This window comes from Zea mays, chromosome 7 (assembly GCF_902167145.1).
Source record: "Zea mays cultivar B73 chromosome 7, Zm-B73-REFERENCE-NAM-5.0, whole genome shotgun sequence".
Taxonomy (NCBI): Eukaryota; Viridiplantae; Streptophyta; class Magnoliopsida; order Poales; family Poaceae; genus Zea; species Zea mays.
The window spans coordinates 169,119,280-169,142,170 of NC_050102.1; the positions used below are offsets into that span (position 1 = coordinate 169,119,280).

At 44.3% G+C, this 22,891-nt stretch overlaps 1 protein-coding gene across 1 annotated transcript; it reads right to left on the bottom strand.

Annotated features, from left to right (window-relative positions):
* Positions 1 to 254: 254 nt before the first annotated feature.
* Positions 255 to 10,683, bottom strand: LOC103633334 (importin-5). The gene is made up of 19 exons (XM_008655052.3): positions 9,121 to 10,683; positions 8,271 to 8,474; positions 7,699 to 7,803; positions 7,535 to 7,600; positions 5,731 to 5,895; positions 5,362 to 5,436; positions 5,136 to 5,287; positions 4,704 to 4,839; positions 4,516 to 4,585; positions 4,315 to 4,442; positions 4,171 to 4,227; positions 2,923 to 3,108; positions 2,705 to 2,797; positions 2,315 to 2,467; positions 2,151 to 2,217; positions 1,923 to 2,059; positions 1,130 to 1,221; positions 991 to 1,057; positions 255 to 846 (listed from the first exon to the last, which is right to left on the bottom strand). The coding sequence occupies exons 1-19, from the start codon at positions 10,381 to 10,383 to the stop codon at positions 682 to 684; spliced, it is 3,381 nt and encodes a 1,126-aa protein (XP_008653274.1). The 5' UTR covers positions 10,384 to 10,683; the 3' UTR covers positions 255 to 681.
* Between the last annotated feature and the right edge of the window lie 12,208 nt (positions 10,684 to 22,891).

Consider the following 22,891-nt stretch of genomic DNA (forward strand, 5'->3'; position numbering starts at 1 on the left):
AGCTCCACGTGATACGGCTCAATTGATATTCATTTGGGAATCCCCAGCCGTCAGGAATCTTCAATTCCACCGCAGACATGTTGATGCCATTCATACGCAGACAAGGAAATAAAATAACTGAAGCAACTGCTATCAGCATATCGCCAGATGGAAATTTGCAACGGTTTGATCTCCGAACACATTAGCGAATTGCTACGGTTTTATCTCAGAATAAATTAACGATCCAGCTTAAATACACACGAACCCAAGGTTCATTCAGAAAGATAAGACTGCTTTTTATTTCACCAATTACCAGTATGAACCCGGAGGAGCTTCTGCATCTTCCAACAGAGCACATTTTAATAATTTTCAACAGAATTAAAATGGCTTCAAAGAGAAGCAGAAAGTAACTCCACTTATAGTGATCTCATTACCAAAAAACTGCAAATGTCCAACCCATCCGACAATAAATCCCACCGTTTCCCTTGCACCTCTGTTGCAGCACATCTCAAACCATATTTCGAATACAAGACAGACAATATACACTCTATCAAAACCATGTGTGGTGACAGCCTCCAGTTCGTTGAAGCAAACAATGCATTCACAAAGTACCCCACCAGAAAAAGATACGACATAAAGAATTGGCTGATAAAACATCAAGAAAAATAACAAACCCCCACCTTGCAGCGACAGAAAAAACAACTATGTCGACAAGATGGACTGTAGCAGTAGCTGTTGCTGCGGTTGCAAGTTGGAAAACGTCGATGCAAGAAAATCAGGAGGCAAAGTCTGCTGGAAACGCCTCAAGACATTCACCATCCTGTTTCTAGTTTCATCAGTGGCAAGTTCTGTTCCATTGCACAAAACCTACAGAACATACAGATTGGAAATAACCCATTCAAAAGTTCATTCATGACAGTGTAACATTACATGAATGTGTAGAAAAATAAAGTAAAATAAAATAATGATCAGCATAGTCACAGATTTCAAAATCAATTGCTCATTGCTTACCTCTGCAAAAATTGAAACAATTTTAGGAAGATACTGACTGTGAGGCCCAAGAATTTCAGCATCCGACCTGCAAGCAGGAATGGTTATGACAAAGTGCAAATGCTTATCTTTGTCGGCAGATTTCCAGTCACGAGCCTACCTCTCCACCATGGAGCAAAGCTGTCCATGTACAACTTTAGCTTCAACCTTGTCGTCTTTTATAGGCAAGCAGCTAAGCCAGGCTGGAACAACCTGAGAAACATGAATTGGTTCAGTTTGGACTAGTTCTATGCACAAAGTAACTTTCTCCTAGCAAAGCTAACAGCAAAATCGACACCATGCAATACACTTTAAGCCTAGGGTGTGTGTGGTCCATCATCTTCTCGATCCTCACTTTTTTGTATGGTTTGTGGCACATAGAATAAGTTGGTTCTCCACCACTTTACACCTCTCAAGCAACAAATAATACAAGCATCGAGAATGGGTAATTCTGACAAAATTCATGGGAAGAACAGAAGATGCACCACCTCATCTAGGATTATCTATAGTTCCTCAACCAAAAATTCTCCCTAAGGTCTCTGCCTCGCTTGTCATTCCCTTCCTCAAGTGTGTGCTTTTTGTGAGGACCTAATCTGCAGCAGGTCATCCAGCCCCACCTCACCTTACTACTCTCTGCCTCGCTTGGCATTCCCTCCCTCAAGTGTGTGCTTCTTGTGAGGACCTAATATGTGCAGGTCATCCAGCCCCACCTCACCACTCTCCACTGTCCAGTCTCTACTATGACCACCTAGGGTGCACTAAGCAACTTCAGACAAAATGTGTCACATTTGGTTGACAACGGATATAACCTACATTTTTTTATCATATCACAACAACACAATCATCTCAAGCAAGTTGTCAAAGGCACATTACTAGAAAATATTGGCGACATCATAAGGAAAAGATGCTGATACCTGAGCTGCATCAATACCATCCCGATGAAATTGGCATATTTTTCCAAGCGCCGAAACAGCATTGTCATATGCCATGATATTATCAGGAAGTCGTGCATCAGGATGCCTTATAACATTGTTTAATTTTGATAAGGCCTCTGAAAACATAAGCAACACATTGTTGGATAGGTTGGAAAAAGTCAGGAGAAATATAAGTGTAAACACATATATAAAATGTACTGAATCTACCTCCTACTAGAGGGCGAAAAACATGACCACCAAACTCGGCACATACACCCACACCATAGACAGCAGCCTAAATGAAGAAAAGATTCATCACTACATCAGTGTTCAAGTTGACCAAGTAAAAAAGGGTGAATAGGTCAAGGGAACATGACAGAACAAAAACAGACCTGCCGAACATCTGAATTTTCATCGTTTGATGCCTCCAAAAGGAAAGGAAGGTATGTGTCATAATACTTCAGAGCTGATTCACGGCATTGCTCTGCAACATCATCAAAAATACAGATAGCTATCCTTCTCTCTTCAGGTGTTTTATCTTTTCCCTGCAAATAAACCACAAGGTACCAAAATGAGATAGAATAAAACCCAAAAAAATATAGAATAGATGCACCTCACAACAGGTTAAGAATGGAAAAAAGACGCCAAGGTAATACTGACAAGGAAAAAAACATTAGAACACAAACATGTAAACTAAATATCAGAATGCAACAACTGCAAAATTACTTACAACAAAAAAGCTCTTACAAAAAACAAAATAGGGCAGGGTTCTATTGACTTACCAACATTGGTGTAATGTACATAGAGAGCTCTTCAAAAAACGGCAAGAAAGAACCTTTGAAGGTTTTAATCAAAGTCCCTAGGCACTCACTGACCTGGTAGTTTAAAAAGGAAAATTTAAAAAGAACAAATAGGTTAACATTCTAACATAAATTGCAAAAGACAGTGTTCTCGAAACAACTCAGGAGAAAACAGACAAGCAGTTTCTAGGCAAAGAAACCTGATCAAATACTTCCTCCTCCTGTTCATTCTCTTCTTTGAGTAGCTCTCCTTCATCAGCATCAAAATCTTCCGCTTTTGTTCTCTCCGAGCGTTCTCTTTTCCGGGTGGCACTGGCTATAATGACGTTTTTAATCTCATCTATGATAGCTCGTACTTGGGCTTCATCAAGCAAAAGACCCGAAAGCTGTTCAATGAGTAAAAATCAATGTTTAGTGACACAGCCACAATATATTTCAGAATAGAGAATATTTAAAAAATCATGCAAGGAGAGACAAACAGAACTACAGCACATTTTGTGCCATACTTCCACAGAGGATGGCTAAATATTTCCACTGCATATTTTAGAAAAATCAAAAGGTAACGATCACTCATCCCCACAAAAACACAACATAATAGCATATACTCTATTACACACTGACAAATAAAACAGCTGAAAGCACAAGCATGTCCATAAATTGTGGGTCCTAAGATAAAATCCCTACGGGGTGGGAACAGTAACTTCATGTTCCATCACCACAAGAGGTGATGCCCTCTGTTCTATTTATAAGGTGCGTCTAGGCTCAGCAAGGTCTTCAAATTCATTCCAACAATTTATTTCTTCAATACAGACAAAGTCATGTACTGGTAAAAATGTAAAGATCACCCATCAAAACTCCATATAACATCCTAAAGTTGGCTGGCTGCTACCCTCCAATTGACAACCTTTGGTAAGAGTGCCAAGCTTTGCTTGGCTGAGCAAGAGTGCAAAAAACTGAGCCATCTATGTAATGCTAATAGACGGTTTTTTTATCAGAAGTTACTACCATGAGACTACCATCAACAATTCTTAATTAAAAAACGGATAAGCAATCTCACACATACTGAGCAAAAGAAGAAATTGTTAAGCACTTTATACAAAGATACATTTCCAACAAATAGAGCAATATTTTTATTCCAGAAATGGTGATAACTTTATGCTTCTAGAAGACAAGATTACAACATATGCAGCCATAAAGACCATGGGCCAAATTTTTGGGCATATCGAGATACATAACTTTCAAGTTAAAAAGACGTGCCTAGTATTATTCTTAATGTACCATTCACACTTGGGACAGTAAAAATTGGAGATAAAAACATAGCAGTACTTATTTGGTAACATGGGGGTAGGATAGAAAAAGTTTCAGACCAAATCATCCAAGTGAAGCTTTAGAACATCAATCATGGACAACAATTTAAATTATCAAGCGGATGGTACGATGTTACACACCTGCATACACTCGTTTAAAGAATCCAGCATGGATGAGCACATTTCTGTTTCTGGCTCCTGTACAGAGGATGCAAAATAAAAGGTTCAGGTGTCATCACGGGCAAAATAACAATAACCAAACTGCTGAGAGATCTTCAAATAGACCTTGTGCAGTGCTTCAACAAGTGCTGCAATTATGTAGTCAGACAACTGTTTGACATAAGACTCATCACGTCCTTGAGCCTGCCCTTTCTCAACAGCCAATTTTGCTGAGCGTAGAAGTTCCGGCATGGCTGCATTATGTCCAAAATTGTAAAAAGAGCAAATCTGTGTGCATGACTAAACCATACTGCAACATTAAAATACCCGCAACAGCAGCTCTCCTGACTTCCTCATGGAAGTAAAACTTCAGCAGAGGAACCAACGTTGGGGCAACCTACATAAAAATTTCTAATCACTCACATGCTGGAAAGGTGCGGCCAGAACTTGAGGGACTTAGACATTTGATATAATTAATATGATAATGAATAATGATGTTTAATGTGATAATGAACCTGATCAATCCATGGGAAGAAACCCTCCTTAAGCTCATCAGCATAACAGCACAGCATGTTGCAAGCTGTTGCTTTCTCTTCCAGCACACTAGTTCGAATTCCTATTCTTTTGTCACCAAGTGTAATTGTTTCAATGCTGTATAGAACATAAAAATTTAGGATATGTTAGAAATAAATATATACACATTTAAATAACAGTAGAAGCATGTGAGATTTGAGAAGTCCATAAATAACAGGGCATACATGTTCTGCCGACTATAGGCATATTACATACACAAGTTCATGTATCATTGCAAAAGTACAAGAACAAGAGAGGTATATATAGTACAAGTGCAAGAGAGGTATCATTGCAATAGTCTGCCATGATTCAGGATTAGGAACACAAACTCTAATCAAGTAGATAAAAACATTTCAAGAGAATGGGTAACAGACCTATCGTCATCTGATGCAATATCGTCATCTGATTCAGCTGAAGTAACTGTAACATCAGGCTTGAGTTGAGCAGACTGAAGCAGTGGAGGCATAACAACACTCATGTAAGGAAGGAAATCCTGTCCAAGACATTTGCATAGCCTAGCCCAAGCCTATAACATGTGGAGATAAGTGTTAGAATGATTAAGGTGTTTTTAAGACTAGATTTCATTGCTTTGAAGCATACCTGCAACATGTAGCTGGTAATTGGATCATCAGTTTCCATTGGAGCTCCTTGCAAAGCCATAAGTACTTCCATAACCTAGCAGAGGGCAGATGATTAGAATAATAAAATTGCCACAATAAAAAAATCACAGCCGGCGAGGAAAGAACACATAAAGAGCAAGTGGGTGGAACTGCCATCCTCAATAACAATTCTATCATACAGAAAACCTATACATTTCCTGAATTTTAATGTAGTGGGAAGAGAGTTGAACAATTAAAGTGATTCAACACAAACAGTGATGAAAAATCAATTGCAAGTTATTTGCAACAAAGTAAAACTGTAGTATGTGCAATCTGCAAGAAAACATGACAATTGGAAAAAGAGGCCAACCTGCCTTGCGTCGTCTCTGAACTTGTCCTTACCCACAGCCATTCCTACCAAACTTATACACTCCATGGACTTGGCACGGAGCATCCTATTGGACTTATCAGTTGCATGCATCAAGATAGATTTTAGGTATGGCATGACAGCATCATAGTATTTCTTGAAGTGATCCTGCAAGACAAACAAACAAAAAGTTAAGCCATAATGCTATAAACTCATTATCAGCTAGACAAACAAAAAACATTGTCTCGATGCTATAAAGTTGTTATTACTGTGGCCAAGGTTCCAAAAGGCGCTAGGGGGTGCTAGGTCACTGATTAGCGCCTAGGACGCTTAAGCGGAGATTAATTGAGATTAAGTGTTTGTGCTTTTTCCTATTTTTGTTGCTGAGATGTGTTAGAGTGCATCACTACATCACACACAGCCATCCTTGTTACAAAAAGAATCCCAGCAGGTCAGCAGCAGTATCTCCCATGGCCCAGAAAAATTATTAAGAGGACAAGCCCATAGTTATTAAAGCACCAAAGCGGTAAGGTGAGGTAAGGCGACCGACCCCATTTTTAACATTTTTAACTTTTAAGCGGTAAAGCGTAAGGCAAGGCAACACCTTATTATATAGTAATATAACGCCTTAATTATATAGTAATAAAAAAGATTAGACCAAACATTAATTATATAACACTAATTCAAAATTAATAAGTAAGCTAGCCCACAACAAGGCCCAACTAACCCAGCCCAACAGTTTTAGGTTAAAATCTACTCCAGCCATAGCTCTCCCTCCCATCCCATCACATGCAGCTGCCAGCTGCTGCTCTACCTCCCCCACAGTTCCTTCTCTCTCCCTCCCCTCCCGTGCAGCCACCAGCCACTGCTCTCTCTCCCCCACAGCTCCTTCTCTCTAGCTCCCCGCAACTCCTCTCTCCCTAACTGGACGTCTGGGGCTGCACGCTGCCGCCTCTGCAACGCTATGACATTAGGTCAAGGCGTCCACAGAGCTTAAGTGATGCCTTAACAAGTATGGCCAAGCCCATTTCAAACCCTACACCCTAACGTTGTCCTGCCCTGTTCTGTTTTCCCTCCCGTCTCCCTCCCGGGGGCACACATCCGCCACACGGCTGGACAGCTAGCACCATTCACAAACCACAGGTATCCACTAATTGCCTAAACGGCCATTTGGCCCGTTTAAACACTGTGAACGCTACTATTTAGTATGTCGTTTCCGTTTAATTGTCTGTTTAGCCTGTTTAATTGGCCATGTAGCCCGTTTAATGGTCCATTTAGCCTGAATAATGGCTAAACGGTAGGTAACCAACTGTTTACCGTTTACCGTTTAGGAAAACATTCTCTGCCGCACTTCACAAACCAAAAGGTCTGGGAGCACCAGGGAGGTGCGCTCGAGGTGGCAGAGCGCTGCACTGGCAGCTACTGGAGGAGTAGGTGCTCGAGATTCTATTTGCTGCACAACGGTGCAAGATCTTGTTTCTTCATGTGCTGCTACCCACCGTGCTCATGCTCCTGCAGTCCTGCTGCTCGCCTCTGCACGAACTAGCTTGCCTTCCTCCCGGTTACCCCTGACTCCACACCACCTAGTCACCTAACCACCGTCCGGCATTTAATTGGACACCTATGGTCTACGCGAGGTGCCAAAGCCCCGTTCTACGCTTAAGCGCGCCTAGGCGAGCGCTTAGTTGTGTTTTTAACACTGATATCGGCAAGCTAGAAAGCACTACAACAATAGGACAACCCCATGATGCACGATAACAGAGATCCATTATGCATGATAGCATTAAACTCCCATGTGAACAGTTACCTGTGATGAATCTGCTACTGACGCTAAAGCTGTCAATGCTCCCTCCTGCACCATTTGCTTTCCATTCTAGAATATGAACAAGAGCAGTTAGCATGTTTACTAACCATGATAACAAATATTTTTAAAGCAAGCTGATACCTAATTCAACACAAGTAAATGCATACCTGAAGAAGAACAAGTAATTTGTTCACAATTCCATCCAGGTAAGGCGTCAAAATTTCCGGTGTACAATTCTCACTAAAATTCAAAATCGCTGAAGCAGCATGTGCCTATCAACAAGAATAGCAATACAGGTCAAAACAGGTTGCCAGGTTCTAAGATGTATGACATGAACAGGTACACATGCTGATTTAGAATGTAGGCATACAGAATTGTATGAACTTAATATCTCAATGCACACAAAACACCTAAACAACATTCAGTTCAGAAGACTGGCATGCATAAAGTGTTACCTTCTATTAAGGTTCGTTTTTTGTGATGGTGATCAAAAAAATGAACATAGTAGTTGCTTGTTAATCAAATTACTTTTTTAACCAAAGAAACTTGTTAGCTCAAAGATCAGAAGGAATTCGTTGGACTTTTAGATGTGCTAACTGCCCGCATCTATTTATATTTGAAAAATGTAAACCACACAAAAATCATCTTGGACGACATGAAGCTGTTCATGATGCAACCTCGATCCTAAAGTATGTATATTGCAAAAGAAGGATAAAGTTTTGCTGACATGACAACTGACCTGAACTCGTGGATTCTGGAAATCATCCATAGCATTGGCCAATGCAGGCAGCACCTGCTGGTGGTAATGAACTTGAAGATCTGGGCCCAAATCCGTAGAAAGCTGACCGATGGCATTGATAGCAGCCCATCTCACACGTGGGTGGGGATGTTGAAATCCATTCAATATCATCGAAACGACTTGTTCCAAATTTTTAAGCATAACCTGCCAGAAAATACAACAACAAATGAGAAGCTGGCCTATTTCAGAAATTTTTATCCACGTAGCGGAACAGATAGCATCGTGCGGTCTACTACTAGCCAACAGCCCTTGCATAGTTGGTAAATTAGTATTTGTAAGCCCATTGGCCATTCTACAACAGGAATTCATGAACAAAAATAATGTTCATAATACTCAATTCCCTGATGCAAAATGCTTATACCCCGTTTGGATGTAGATATTGGAGCACATTATTGGGAATTGGAATCAGCTTTCTAAATTTTGTTGTTTGGTTGCACGTGGAATTGTGATTTAGAATCAGAGACTCAATTCCCTTGAATTGGACTATAACTAGAAACCCCCTCTCCCAATACAAAGTCTCACCCCTCGATATTGCGTGGAATTAGACCGCACAATTCCAAAGTCCAATTTAGTGACATCCAAACAATAGAATTGGAATTACATATCATTTCAATACCATGCCTGATTTAGTATTCAACCCAATTCAATTCCATCCTCTCCAATATCAACATCCAAACGGAGCCTTTCAATTTTAACTACCCGAAATAGCAAAAGTAAATATCCTTTGGGTTGATTAACTGATTGTTGAATGCTTGACATACTTATATAAAGATAATAAAATAATGCTAACCTTTGCACATCCTTCCGCAATCTGTGCAAGTGTAATGAGCGCAGCATGGTGCTTCTGCCACTCAGCAGAAGACAGGTACTGTGGTAGCAGCTCAGAAGCAATTGGTACAATTGCGTTCCCACCAATGGCGATGGAAAGGCGGTCAAGGCACTCCTGCGCCACTCCATAGTTGTTCCCTTCCCCTGCGTCCTCATCTTCAGTTTCAGCAGAGTGCCAAGCAGGGTCATCCTCGACATCAAGCAGCATCTGCATCAGCACTGCAAACAGCCTACCAACAAACTGCGGGAGTCGCCGCATCATTCCTGGTGCACGCTCTCTAGCCTCAGCTAGAGTAATCACAAACTCCACCGCCAAGTGTCTGGTCCCATCTTCCAGCTGTGTAGCCTCAGCAACTTGCAACATTGCCCCTACCACATCAGCAATCTGCCTCCTCAGGAACCTTGGCTCGGCGCCAGCGAGCTCCACCAGCAGCTCCAGTGCCTCCTGCGCAGAGACTTCCTGGCCAGAGTTTAGGCAATCAGTGAGCGCCCTCATCATTGCTGGGAGCAAATCCTGCATCTTATCCCTGTCGGAGTTGGTTGGCAGGCACTGAACAAGGTTGACTGCGGCACCCAGGGCCGCAATCCGAACATCAGGAGACGTGGGATGCGCCAGGGCTGAGGCGAGGAGGTTGTGGATAGTCATGAGATGGTCGAGGAGAGATTCTGCGATGTAATCCGCCAGCCTCGCGAAGATGAGCAGCGCTGACTCCTGAAGGTTGTGCGCATCAGGCCCCGACGCGGCGCGGAAGAGGAACGGCAGCAGCTCGGGCCAGGCGTTCTCAGGCAGCAGCGAGGCCGCGAGCTCAGAGATAGCGTCGCAGACCTTCTTGGCGATGGGCTTGGGAGGATCGGACTGGAGCGCGGAGAGGAGGTGCGCCTTGAGCGCGGCCTGCCCCGCGGGGGAGAGCTGCGGCCAGAGCGGCGCCGGGGGCGTGGCGTTGTTGGAGGACGCGTCGGAAGACGGGGCCGGGGAGAGGACCTTGCGGAGGAGGACCCCCGCCATGGCGCGCAGGTCGGCGGGGGTGGTGGGCGCCGCCAGCGAGGTGGCGAGCCGCAGCGCGAGGGGCTCCGGGTGCGAGGCCCGGAGGCGGTGGAAGGCGGCCTCGGCGGCGGAACGGTCGGCGTTGGAGGACGACATGAGCGTCGAGAGCAGCGCGTCGAACGCCGCCGGGTCACCCCCCAGCAGCGCGGCGGCCGCGGCCTGGTCCTCGGCGGACGCCATCGGATCGGAACCGAATCCGGAACGAGCGCGGCGGCGGCTAGGGTTTGAGGGAGAGAGGGTTGAACTGGTGGTGGCGGCGGGAAGGGGAGGGTGAGGGTGGTGGGAAGGGAAGTTGAGAGAGAGAGAGACTCGGGCGTTGGGCTTAATATTTTATATGGGTAGGGTTTGGGAGATGCGGCTCGAGCTCGAGCGCGAGCAGGCGGACGTGGGGGAGGGGGGTGGGCGCGTGGGGCAGGGGAGCCGCCGCCGTGAGAACGAGAGGCGGCTTGGCTGCTCGCCCTGCCTCTGTGGGTTTGGTTCGATTTCGTCGCGGTCGGTCGGGGGCTGGGTTCGGCACGGGGGCCGGGTTCGGCACGGCCGGGCGGGCGGGGGCCGGGTTCGCGAGATTCCCTTGTCCGGCTGTCCAATGTTATCTTCCCACGGGTCCCGTGGATTCTCGCAGCGATTCGCTGATTTCTGCGTCAGCCGAAACCGACCGCTCGGCTCGGCTCGTGCCCCCATGGCCTGGGATCCGTTTCGCCGATGCTTCCTTTTTTTTCCCTGGCCGCTCCGCGTCTTTTCGGCGAGCACAGGGAGGGTCTGGGTTTTACAGCTGGTGGTCTGAGCTGGGCGTGTGGATGGAATAGATGGACAGGAGAAGGTGGTGACGGCCATGGAGGGCTATGATTGGCCATTGATGCGTACAGGCAGGCGGCCGGGTGCCATCGCCCATCATCCCCGCGCGTCATCATTGAGCCAACAGTAACGGCACAGCAGGGCTCGTCCTGGGTGCTGGGAATCCTGAGTTTCTTCCGGCACCATTCTAAAGGTGCATCTGCGTGTACACGAAACTGAGACAAACCTAAGAGGGGTTAGTTGGAATTTTTCAATAAAATATAAGAAAATATGCGCCAAAAATCAAGTCGAAGAAAAACTATACCTACTATGGCCCGTTTGGTTCTTTTAGTCACCTGACTAAATTTTAGTGACTAAAGTTTAGTCACTAAAATTTCCCGTTTGGTTCCAATGACTAAAACTGACTAAAGTTCAATAATTACTACGCCAAAATACTGCATTACCTCCAATAATGGAGAGTGGGCAGCCCGATAGAGGCACACACATATCCAGTTTGGCGCCAACACTGAGCTGAAATCAAATTTGCACATGATCAGTTTGACGCAAACATTTTGAGCTAAAATCAAATTTGCACACGATCGGTTTGGTGACAACAGTTTGGTGCATTCACAGAAACAACACAATGTGAAATAGCTCAAATCAAATTACAATTATCAAACAGTTTGGTGCATTCACATAAGCAACACAAATATCCATGCCATAAGACAATGCAATTCAGTAACACACAGTAGCAAAGTTCATGAAGTTCAAAATACATTTTTATTCCAAAACATGTAACCTATGCTCTTGCAAACAATCTGTTTGCGATCCAATCACGGAACTCGTTCATCTTTTCCCCTTCACGTGCAGTACTTGTACCAGTCTGTGAAGAAGATACTCCAGAGAGTGGCATGTAGTTCTCATCTTAGTCACACAAATTGAAGTCGTCATCTGACACAGAACTCTCTCTAATAAAGTTATGAAGAGTCATGCAAGCAATAATTATTTAGCTTTGTTTTGGCATCGGATAACTTGGCAATTGCAGCAAAATCCTCCACTCCATTTTTAGGATTCCAAAAGACCTCTCGATGACATTTCTAAGTGAATAGTGGGTATAATTGAAGAGTTCTTTTTTACCTGTGGGCATTGGACCTTGCCTAGATTCTGGAAGATGGTATTTTGTTCCTTTGTGAGGTGCAAGGTGAGAGCACCTAGAGGGGGGGTGAATAGGTGATCCTGTAAAAGTTCAAAACTTAAGCCACAAAAACTTGTTAAGGGTTAGCATAAGTATGGCCAAGTGGCTAGAGAGAACTCAAAACACGATAACCACAAGAAAGCAATCACAGAGTTGACACGGTGGTTATCCCGTGGTTCGGCCAAGTACAAAACTTGCCTACTCCACGTTGTGGCGTCCCAACGGACGAGAGTTGCACTCAACTCCTCTCAAGTGATCCAATGATCAACTTGAATACCACGGTGTTTTTCTTTCCTTTGATCTTTTCCCGTTTGCGAGGAATCTCCACAACTTGGAGTCTCTCGCCCTTACAATTAAGTTCACAAAGAATACGGAGTAAGGTGGGAATGAGCAACGCACACAAGACTCGAAAATCAGAGCAACAACACGCACACAAGTCGCAACAAGAGCTCGCAACGCAACACAAAGAGTTCACAACTCCACAAGAGCTCTATATGCTATCACAATGAAACGAATGCGTGAGATTGATGTCTTGGTGCTTAGAAGAGTTGTAGGAATGCTTGGTATACTCCTCCATGCGCCAAGGGGTCCCTTTTATAGCCCCAAGGCAGCTAGGAGCCGTTGGGAACAAATCTGGAAGGCCATCTTTGCCTTCTGTCTCGTGGCGCACCGGACAGTCCGGTGCACACCGGACACTGTCCGGTGCCCGATTTCTTTCCTTAACAGGCGCAGCCGACCGTTGCCGACCACTACAGATCTGGCGCACCGGACAGTCCGGTGCACACCGGACAGTCCGGTGCTTTCTTCCGACCGTTGGCTCAGCCACGTGTCGCGCGGCGATCGCGCGGCCGACCGTTGGCCCGGCCGACCGTTGGCTCACCGGACAGTCCGGTGCACACCGGACAGTCCGGTGAATTTTAGCCGAAGTCGCCGGAGAAAAACCCGAGAGCGGCTGGTTTGCGCTGCGCTGATCTGGCGCACCGGACACTGTCCGGTGCACACCGGACAGTCCGGTGCCCCAGCCCGAAGCAGCCTTTGGCTGTACACAGCCACTCTCCACTTCTTTTCTTTTCTTCTTTCTCCTATTTCTAACACTTAGACAAGATGTTAGTACACAAAACTAATGTACTAAGGCTTAGAAACATACCTTTACTTGTGATTTACACTTTGTTCATCCATGAGCATATTTTCACATTTAGGCCCTTGTGTTTGCACTCAATCACCAAAATACTTAGAAATGGCCCAAGGGCACATTTCCCTTTCAATCTCCCCCTTTTTGGTGATTTATGCCAACACAACATAAAGCAAGTGGAACAAGTGCAAAATCACTTCAAATAAAAACTCAAATTGGTTTTGATTCAATTTTGGCATATATGGATCATCCTTTGCCACCACTTGGTTTGTTTTTGCAAATCAAACTCAAATCTCTATCTATAAGTCAAACACACATATTGAAGCATAAAGAGAGTCATTTCAAAAGAATTTGACCACGGATTTCAAAAACTCCCCCTTTTTCCCATAATCAACACTTCTCCCCACAAGAAGCCAACTTTTGAAAATAGAGACAATAAGAGACAATAAAAGCTTTTGACAAAACAAAAACTCTATTCTACTATTTTCAAAATCTCTCAAGTGGTAGCTGATCCATTTATCACTTTGGCCTTTATTTTCTCCCCCTTTGGCATCAAGCACCAAAACGGGATCAATCTTGGCCTGTTAACCCCATTGCCTCACCAAAGTCTTCAATTAAGAGCAAATGGCAATAAGATTTCATGAGATGAACTTGGAATTAGTTACCCTCTCATCGGAGTGCAGTGGAAGTCTTTCATGGTCCAAGTCCACCTTTTCCCTTTCAATCCTCCTTCGAGACTAAATTATCAAACTCAAGCACATGGTTAGTCTCAAAGGGTCAAGTTGTAACACATCTCCCCCTACACATGTGCATCACTTTGCAACGGACTTGTGAGGTCCAGGGAGTGTTTGTACAACTTGAGCACCATAATAAGCAACATAATGCAAAAAGGAACATGATCAAAAGCATAACTACATGTATGCTACAATTCAATCCAGGTTCCGCGAATCTAAGACATTTAGCTCACTACGCAACCTGCAAAAGGTCTTCTCATCTAGAGGCTTAGTGAAGATATCGGCTAGCTGGTTCTCGGTGCTAACATGAAACACTTCGATATCTCCCTTTTGCTGGTGGTCTCTCAAAAAGTGATGCCGGATGTCTATGTGCTTTGTGCGGCTGTGTTCAACAGGATTTTCCGCCATGCGGATAGCACTCTCATTATCACATAGGAGTGGGACTTTGCTCAGATTGTAGCCAAAGTCCCTGAGGGTTTGCCTCATCCAAAGTAGTTGCGCGCAACACTGTCCTGCGGCAACATACTCGGCCTCAGCGGTGGATAGGGCAACGGAAGTTTGTTTCTTAGAGTTCCATGACACCAGGGACCTTCCTAAGAATTGGCACGTCCCCGATGTACTCTTCCTATCGACTTTACATCCAGCATAGTCGGAGTCTGAGTATCCAACTAAGTCAAAGGTAGACCCCTTTGGATACCAGAGCCCGAAGCAAGGCGTAGCAACCAAATATCTAAGAATTCGCTTCACCGCCACTAAGTGACACTCCTTAGGATCGGATTGAAATCTAGCACACATGCATACGCTAAGCATAATATCCGGTCTACTAGCACATAAATAAAGCAAAGAACCTATCATTGACCGGTATGCTTTTTGATCAACGGACTTACCTCCTTTGTTGAGGTCGGTGTGTCCGTCGGTCCCCATCGGAGTCTTTGCGGGCTTGGCGTCCTTCATCCCAAACCGCTTTAGCAGATCTTGCGTGTACTTCGTTTGGGAGATGAAGGTGCCGTCCTTGAGTTGCTTCACTTGGAACCCAAGGAAGTAGTTCAACTCGCCCATCATCGACATCTCGAATTTCTGCGTCATCACCCTGCTAAACTCTTCACAAGACTTTTGGTTAGTAGAACCAAATATTATGTCATCAACATAAATTTGGCACACAAACAAATCACCATCACATGTCTTAGTGAAAAGAGTTGGATCGGCCTTCCCAACCCTGAAAGCATTAGCAAGTAAAAAGTCTCTAAGGCATTCATACCATGCTCTTGGGGCTTGCTTAAGTCCATAGAGCGCCTTAGAGAGCTTACACACATGGTCGGGGTACCGTTCATCCTCGAAGCCAGGGGGTTGCTCCACGTACACCTCCTCCTTGATTGGCCCGTTGAGGAAAGCGCTCTTCACATCCATTTGGTACAACCTGAAAGAATGGTGAGCGGCATATGCTAGCAAGATTCGAATTGACTCTAGCCTAGCCACAGGAGCAAAGGTCTCCTCGAAATCCAAACCTGCGACTTGGGCATAACCTTTTGCCACAAGTCGAGCCTTGTTTCTCGTCACCACCCCGTGCTCGTCCTGTTTGTTGCGGAACACCCACTTGGTTCCCACAACATTTTGCTTCGGACGAGGCACCAGTGTCCAAACTTCATTGCGCTTGAAGTTGTTTAACTCCTCTTGCATGGCCAACACCCAGTCCGGATCTAGCAAGGCCTCTTCTACCCTGAAAGGCTCAATAGAAGAGACAAAGGAGTAATGCTCACAAAAATTAACTAATCGAGATCGAGTAGTTACTCCCTTGCTAATGTCACCCAGAATTTGGTCGACGGGATGATCCCTTTGGATCGTCGCTCGAACTTGGGTTGGAGGTGCCGGTTGCGCTTCTTCCTCCATCACGTGATCATCTTGTGCTCCCCCTTGATCACACGCCTCCTTTTGATGAACCTGTTCATCGTCTTGAGTAGAGGGATGCACCATAATTGAGGAAGAGGGTTGATCTTGCTCATCTTGTTCCTGTGGCCGCACTTCTCCAATCGCCATAGTTCGTATAGCAGCCGTCGGAACATCTTCTTCATCTATATCATCACAATCAAAAACTTGCTCTCTTGGAGAGCCATTAGTCTCATCAAATACAACGTCGCTAGAGACTTCAACCAAACCCGATGATTTGTTGAAGACTCTATACGCCTTTGTATTTGAGTCATAACCTAATAAAAACCCTTCTACAGCTTTGGGAGCAAACTTAGAATTTCTACCTTTCTTCACTAGAATGTAGCACTTGCTCCCAAATACACGAAAGTAAGATACATTGGGTTTGTTACCGGTTAGCAGCTCATACGACGTCTTCTTGAGGAGGCGATGAAGGTAGACCCTGTTGATGGCGTGGCAAGCCGTGTTCACGGCTTCCGTCCAAAAGCACTCGGGGGTCTTGAACTCTCCTAGCATCGTCCTCGCCATGTCGATGAGCGTCCTGTTCTTCCTCTCTACCACACCATTTTGCTGTGGTGTGTAGGGAGCGGAGAACTCGTGCTTGATCCCTTCCTCTTCAAGGAACTCCTCCACTTGAAGGTTCTTGAACTCGGACCCGTTGTCGCTCCTTATCTTCTTCACCTTGAGCTCAAACTCATTTTGAGCTCTCCTGAGGAAGCGCTTGAGGGTTCCTTGGGTTTCAGACTTATCCTGCAAAAAGAACACCCAAGTGAAGCGGGAAAAGTCATCAACAATAACTAAACCATACTTACTCCCTCCTATGCTCAGATAGGCGACGGGTCCGAAGAGGTCCATATGCAGCAGCTCCAAGGGTCTTGAAGTGGTCATCACATTCTTGTTGTGATGTGCTCCTCCTACTTGTTTACCTGCTTGACAAGCTGCACAAGGTCTATCTTTTTCGAAATGCACGTTAGTCAAACCTATCACGTGTTCTCCCTTTAGAAGCTTGTGAAGGTTCTTCATCCCCACATGTGCTAAGCGGCGATGCCACAGCCAGCCCATGCTAGTCTTAGCTATTAAGCATGCATCTAGACCGGCCTCTTCTTTTGCAAAATCAACTAAATAAAGTTTGCCGTCTAATACACCCTTAAAAGCTAGTGAACCATCACTTCTTCTAAAGACAGACACATCTATATTTGTGAACAGACAGTTATATCCCATATTGCACAATTGACTAACAGATAGTAAATTATATCCTAGTGACTCTACTAAAAACACATTAGAGATAGAGTGCTCATTAGAAATTGCAATTTTACCTAACCCTTTTACCTTGCCTTGATTCCCATCACCGAATATGATTGAATCTTGGGAATCCTTATTCTTGACGTAGGAGGTGAACATCTTCTTCTCCCCCGTCATATGGTTTGTGCATCCGCTATCAATAATCCAGCTTGAACCCCCGGATGCATAAACCTGCAAGGCAAATTTAGGCTTGGGTCTTAGGTACCCAACTCATGTTGGGTCCTACAAGGTTAGTGCAAATATCCTTAGGGACCCAAATGCAAGTTTTGTCTCCCTTGCATTTTGCCCCTAACTTCCTAGCAACAATTTTCTTATCCTTTCTACAAATAGCAAAGGAAGCATTTAAAGCATAATAAATTGTGGAAGGTTCATTCACTACTTTCCTAGGAGCATGAATAGCATTCTTTCTAGACACATGATGAATAGTATTTCTCTTAGGAACAACATTTCTCCTAGTAACATTTCTATCATACACATAAGAGGAACTAGGAGCAAACATGGCATGAGAGTCAAAATCATCAAAAGCATTATAACTCCTATAAGCATTTCTAGTTTGTCTCCTATCATAATACATAAAAGCATGGTTCTTTTGCACATTACTAGCCATAGGGGCCTTCCCTTTCTCCTTGGCGGGAATGGGAGCCTTATGGCTTGTTAAGTCCTTAGCTTCTCTCTTGAAGCCAAGTCCATCCTTAATTGAGGGGTGTCTACCAATTGTATAGGCATCCCTTGCAAATTTTAGCTTATCGAAATCATTCTTGCTAGTCTTAAGTTGAGCATTAAGACTAGCCAGTTCATCATTAAGCTTGGAAATTGAAACTAGGTGTTCACTACAAGCATTAATGTCAAAATCTTTACACCTAGTACAAATTTCAACATGTTCTACACAAGAATTGGATTTATTTGCTACTTCTAATTTAGCATTTAAATCATTGTTGACACCTTTCAAAGTAGAAATGGTTTCATGACAAGTAGATAGTTCAAAAGAAAGCATTTCATTTCTTTTAACTTCTAAAGCATAGGATTTTTGTGCCTCAACAAATTTATCATGCTCTTCATACAACAAATCCTCTTGCTTTTCTAAAAGTATATTCTTTTCATTCAAGGCATCAATTAACTCATTAATTTTGTCTATCTTAGATCTATCTAAGCCCTTGAACAAACATGAATAATCTACTTCATCCTCATCACTAGATTCTTCCTCACTTGAAGAAGCATAGGTAGAGTTGCGAGTACATACCTTCTTCTCCCTTGCCATAAGGCATGTGTGACGCTCGTTGGGGAAGAGGGTTGATTTGTTGAAGGCGGTGGCGGCGAGTCCTTCATTGTCGGAGTCGGACGAGGAGCAATCCGAGTCCCACTCCTTGCCTAGATGCGCCTCGCCCTTTGCCTTCTTGTAATGCTTCTTCTTTTCCCTCTTGTTTCCCTTTTCCTGGTCACTATCATTATCGGGACAGTTAGCAATAAAATGACCAAGCTTACCGCATTTGAAGCATGATCGCTTCCCCTTGGTCTTAGTCTTGCTCGGCTGTCCATTGCGACCCTTTAGCACCGTCTTGAATCTCTTGATAATGAGGGCCATTTCTTCTTCATTAAGACCGGCCGCCTCAATTTGCGCCACCTTGCTGGGTAGCGCCTCCTTGTTCCCTGTGGCTTTGAGAGCAAAAGGTTGCGGCTCGTTGATCGGTCCATTCAAGGCGTCGTCCACATACCTTGCCTCCTTGATCATCATTCGCCCGCTGACGAATTTTCCTAGGACTTCTTCGGGCGACATTTTGGTGTACCTGGGATTCTCACGAATATTATTCACCAAATGAGGATCAAGAACGGTAAAGGACCTGAGCATTAGTCGGACGACGTCGTGGTCCGTCCATCGCGTGCTTCCGTAGCTCCTTATTTTGTTGATAAGGGTCTTGAGCCGGTTGTATGTCTGAGTTGGCTCCTCGCCCCTTATCATCGCGAACCGTCCAAGCTCGCCCTCCACCAACTCCATTTTGGTGAGCAAGGTAGCGTCATTTCCCTCATGAGAGATCTTGAGGGTATCCCAGATTTGCTTGGCGTTATCCAAGCCACTCACTTTATTATATTCATCCCTGCACAATGAGGCTAGAAGAACAGTAGTAGCTTGTGCATTCTTATGGATTTGCTCATTAATGAATATAGGACTATCCGAACTATTAAAGTGCATTCCACTATCTACAATCTCCCATATGCTAGGATGGAGAGAGAATAGGTGACTACGCATTTTGTGGCTCCAAAATCCGTAGTCCTCCCCATCAAAGTGTGGGGGCTTGCCGAGTGGAATAGAAAGCAAATGTGAATTTGAACTTTGCGGAATACGAGAGTAGTCAAAAGAAAAGTTAGAATTAACCGGTTTCCTTTGTCTGTCGTGGTCGTCGTCCTTTTGGGAAGAAGAGGACTCATCGCTGTCGTAGTAGACGATCTCCTTGATGCGTCTTGTCTTCTTCTTCTTCCCATCTCTTCGCTTGTGGCCCGAGCCCGAGTCATTGGACTTGTCATCCCTTGGCTCGTTGACGAAGGACTCCTTCTCCTTGTCGTTGATCACAATTCCCTTCCCCTTAGGATCCATCTCTTCGGGCGGTTAGTCCCTTTCTTGAAGAGAACGGCTCCGATACCAATTGAGAGCACCTAGAGGGGGGGGGGTGAATAGGTGATCCTGTAAAAGTTCAAAACTTAAGCCACAAAAACTTGTTAAGGGTTAGCATAAGTATGGCCAAGTGGCTAGAGAGAACTCAAAACACGATAACCACAAGAAAGCAATCACAGAGTTGACACGGTGGTTATCCCGTGGTTCGGCCAAGTACAAAACTTGCCTACTCCACGTTGTGGCGTCCCAACGGACGAGAGTTGCACTCAACTCCTCTCAAGTGATCCAATGATCAACTTGAATACCACGGTGTTTTTCTTTCCTTTGATCTTTTCCCGTTTGCGAGGAATCTCCACAACTTGGAGTCTCTCGCCCTTACAATTAAGTTCACAAAGAATACGGAGTAAGGTGGGAATGAGCAACGCACACAAGACTCGAAAATCAGAGCAACAACACGCACACAAGTCGCAACAAGAGCTCGCAACGCAACACAAAGAGTTCACAACTCCACAAGAGCTCTATATGCTATCACAATGAAACGAATGCGTGAGATTGATGTCTTGGTGCTTAGAAGAGTTGTAGGAATGCTTGGTATACTCCTCCATGCGCCAAGGGGTCCCTTTTATAGCCCCAAGGCAGCTAGGAGCCGTTGGGAACAAATCTGGAAGGCCATCTTTGCCTTCTGTCTCGTGGCGCACCGGACAGTCCGGTGCACACCGGACACTGTCCGGTGCCCGATTTCTTTCCTTAACAGGCGCAGCCGACCGTTGCCGACCACTGCAGATCTGGCGCACCGGACAGTCCGGTGCACACCGGACAGTCCGGTGCTTTCTTCCGACCGTTGGCTCAGCCACGTGTCGCGCGGCGATCGCGCGGCCGACCGTTGGCCCGGCCGACCGTTGGCTCACCGGACAGTCCGGTGCACACCGGACAGTCCGGTGAATTTTAGCCGAAGTCGTCGGAGAAAAACCCGAGAGCGGCTGGTTTGCGCTGCGCTGATCTGGCGCACCGGACACTGTCCGGTGCACACCGGACAGTCCGGTGCCCCAGCCCGAAGCAGCCTTTGGCTGTACACAGCCACTCTCCACTTCTTTTCTTTTCTTCTTTCTCCTGTTTCTAACACTTAGACAAGATGTTAGTACACAAAACTAATGTACTAAGGCTTAGAAACATACCTTTACTTGTGATTTACACTTTGTTCATCCATGAGCATATTTTCACATTTAGGCCCTTGTGTTTGCACTCAATCACCAAAATACTTAGAAATGGCCCAAGGGCACATTTCCCTTTCACAAGGTAACCTGGCCAATTAGGATAGTCTGAGTCCACAAGGTAGAACTTACCTTCACAACATGACAAAATTGGTTAATCACACATTCAAGTGAAAGATTGAAATAATAGAACAAATCAAATGTTATAACCTTGAAGTGGATGAGGGAACTTCTGTCCATACTTGTTAATTGCATCCTTGAATACCCTCATGTCATGAACCGACCCAAGCCAACCCGCCACGACAGAAGTAAACCTCATATCAAAATCACAAACGGCCAACACATTTTGACTTGTGTAACCATGTCTTCCAGTATGTTGAACTGTCTCTGTTGTTGGAACTACCACAGGTATATGAGTCCCATCAATTGCTCCAATACATTTATCAAAGAACGAAGAAAACCTTGGAGATTGTAGCCTTTGATGTATAGTACCAAATTCAAGGTCTTTTGGCTTAATAATATCTGTTGCAAGTTTGTTGAGACTTAACAATATTTCATTAAACTTCTTACTACATGTATATGTTGATATACAAAAACGATTTTCAGCATGTTTCATACCTTGAGGGGCACCACATATCCATAAAATTGACCTAGTGCCTCAGTTGATGACATTCTCGTAGTTGATTTCAAACCATATAATTCCACAAGCACATTATGCAGTTTATGAAACACATCATTGTGCATCCTAAAGATGTTGAAGCAAGATGTCCTATTACACAGGGATGTCATAACCCATTCGAAACCAAACTCAACAAGTTTTCTATAATCTGCTTTATTCATGTAGGTGTCATAGTGTAACATACCAAGGATCATACCCACCGCAGCATATGTGTTGTCAATTTGTTCACAACTCATCAAATAGAATTCTAGGTCATCATCATCTGAATCTGATTCTCAATCTTGTATACACAAATAGGGAACAACAATGAGACTTCAAATTGAACAAATGTGAACATGTAACATCAATAAACAGCCCTGCAGATGGAAAATAGAACATCAATAAACAGAAACATAACAACAATAAAGTGCATGGCTGCATGTGCAGATGGAAATTAGGCATAGGCACACACATATAAGTTATCAATTTTATGAAATAATTGCTTGAGGTCATACAAGTTCTGGACTTCTTATAGAATTCAAACATAGAACATAACATGTCCACACAGACACACACATGTATGAAATACTATACTACATATTAGTAGCCACTCAATACTAATATGTCCACTTGAGCCACTAAACTCTTTGCACCATCTATTCAACCAAACAACCCTTCCTTCATCTGTTCTAAAGTTTGTGAAAATTATTCGGTTGTACTTTCTGTCAAACAAATTAGTAGCCACCCAATACTCCTCTGAAACTTCCGATATCCCACAGTCCACAACGAGCTGCAAACACCTTCCAGTTTCTGATGTTTCATTTTCCTTATCTACTAAACAATGGCTCCTATTTTGTTCAACCTTTGCTTTTGATATTTCAGCTAATGTTTCCTTGTTAGAGGACCAATTATGTTCGAGACTGTCTAACAAGCTTCTCATCGTGTTAAACATCAGACTTTTGCTCTTTTCGGTGGACTAGATGTTGTGTCACCTGTGCTGATGTTAGGCCTTTTGCGAGTACCGTTGCTCATTGGGCTACTAAGAATACCATCATCATCTCCTTCCTCATTCACATCATCTGCTTCAATTGGATAATTAGCCTCCCCCGGAATGCATGACGAACGTCCACCTACACCATAACCATGAAACA

What these genes read in the sequence shown, in the direction of transcription:
- LOC103633334 (XM_008655052.3), bottom strand. Translation starts at nt 10,383, where the DNA reads ATGGCGTCCGCCGAGGACCAGGCCGCGGCCGCCGCGCTGCTGGGGGGT. An exon ending in CAGTAGCAGATTCATCACAG is followed by an intron (nt 5,896 to 7,534) that starts GTAACTGTTCAC and finishes TTTGTCTTGCAG; the next exon opens with GATCACTTCAAGAAATACTA. An exon ending in ATGGTATTGATGCAGCTCAG is followed by an intron (nt 1,222 to 1,922) that starts GTATCAGCATCT and finishes CATGTTTCTCAG; the next exon opens with GTTGTTCCAGCCTGGCTTAG.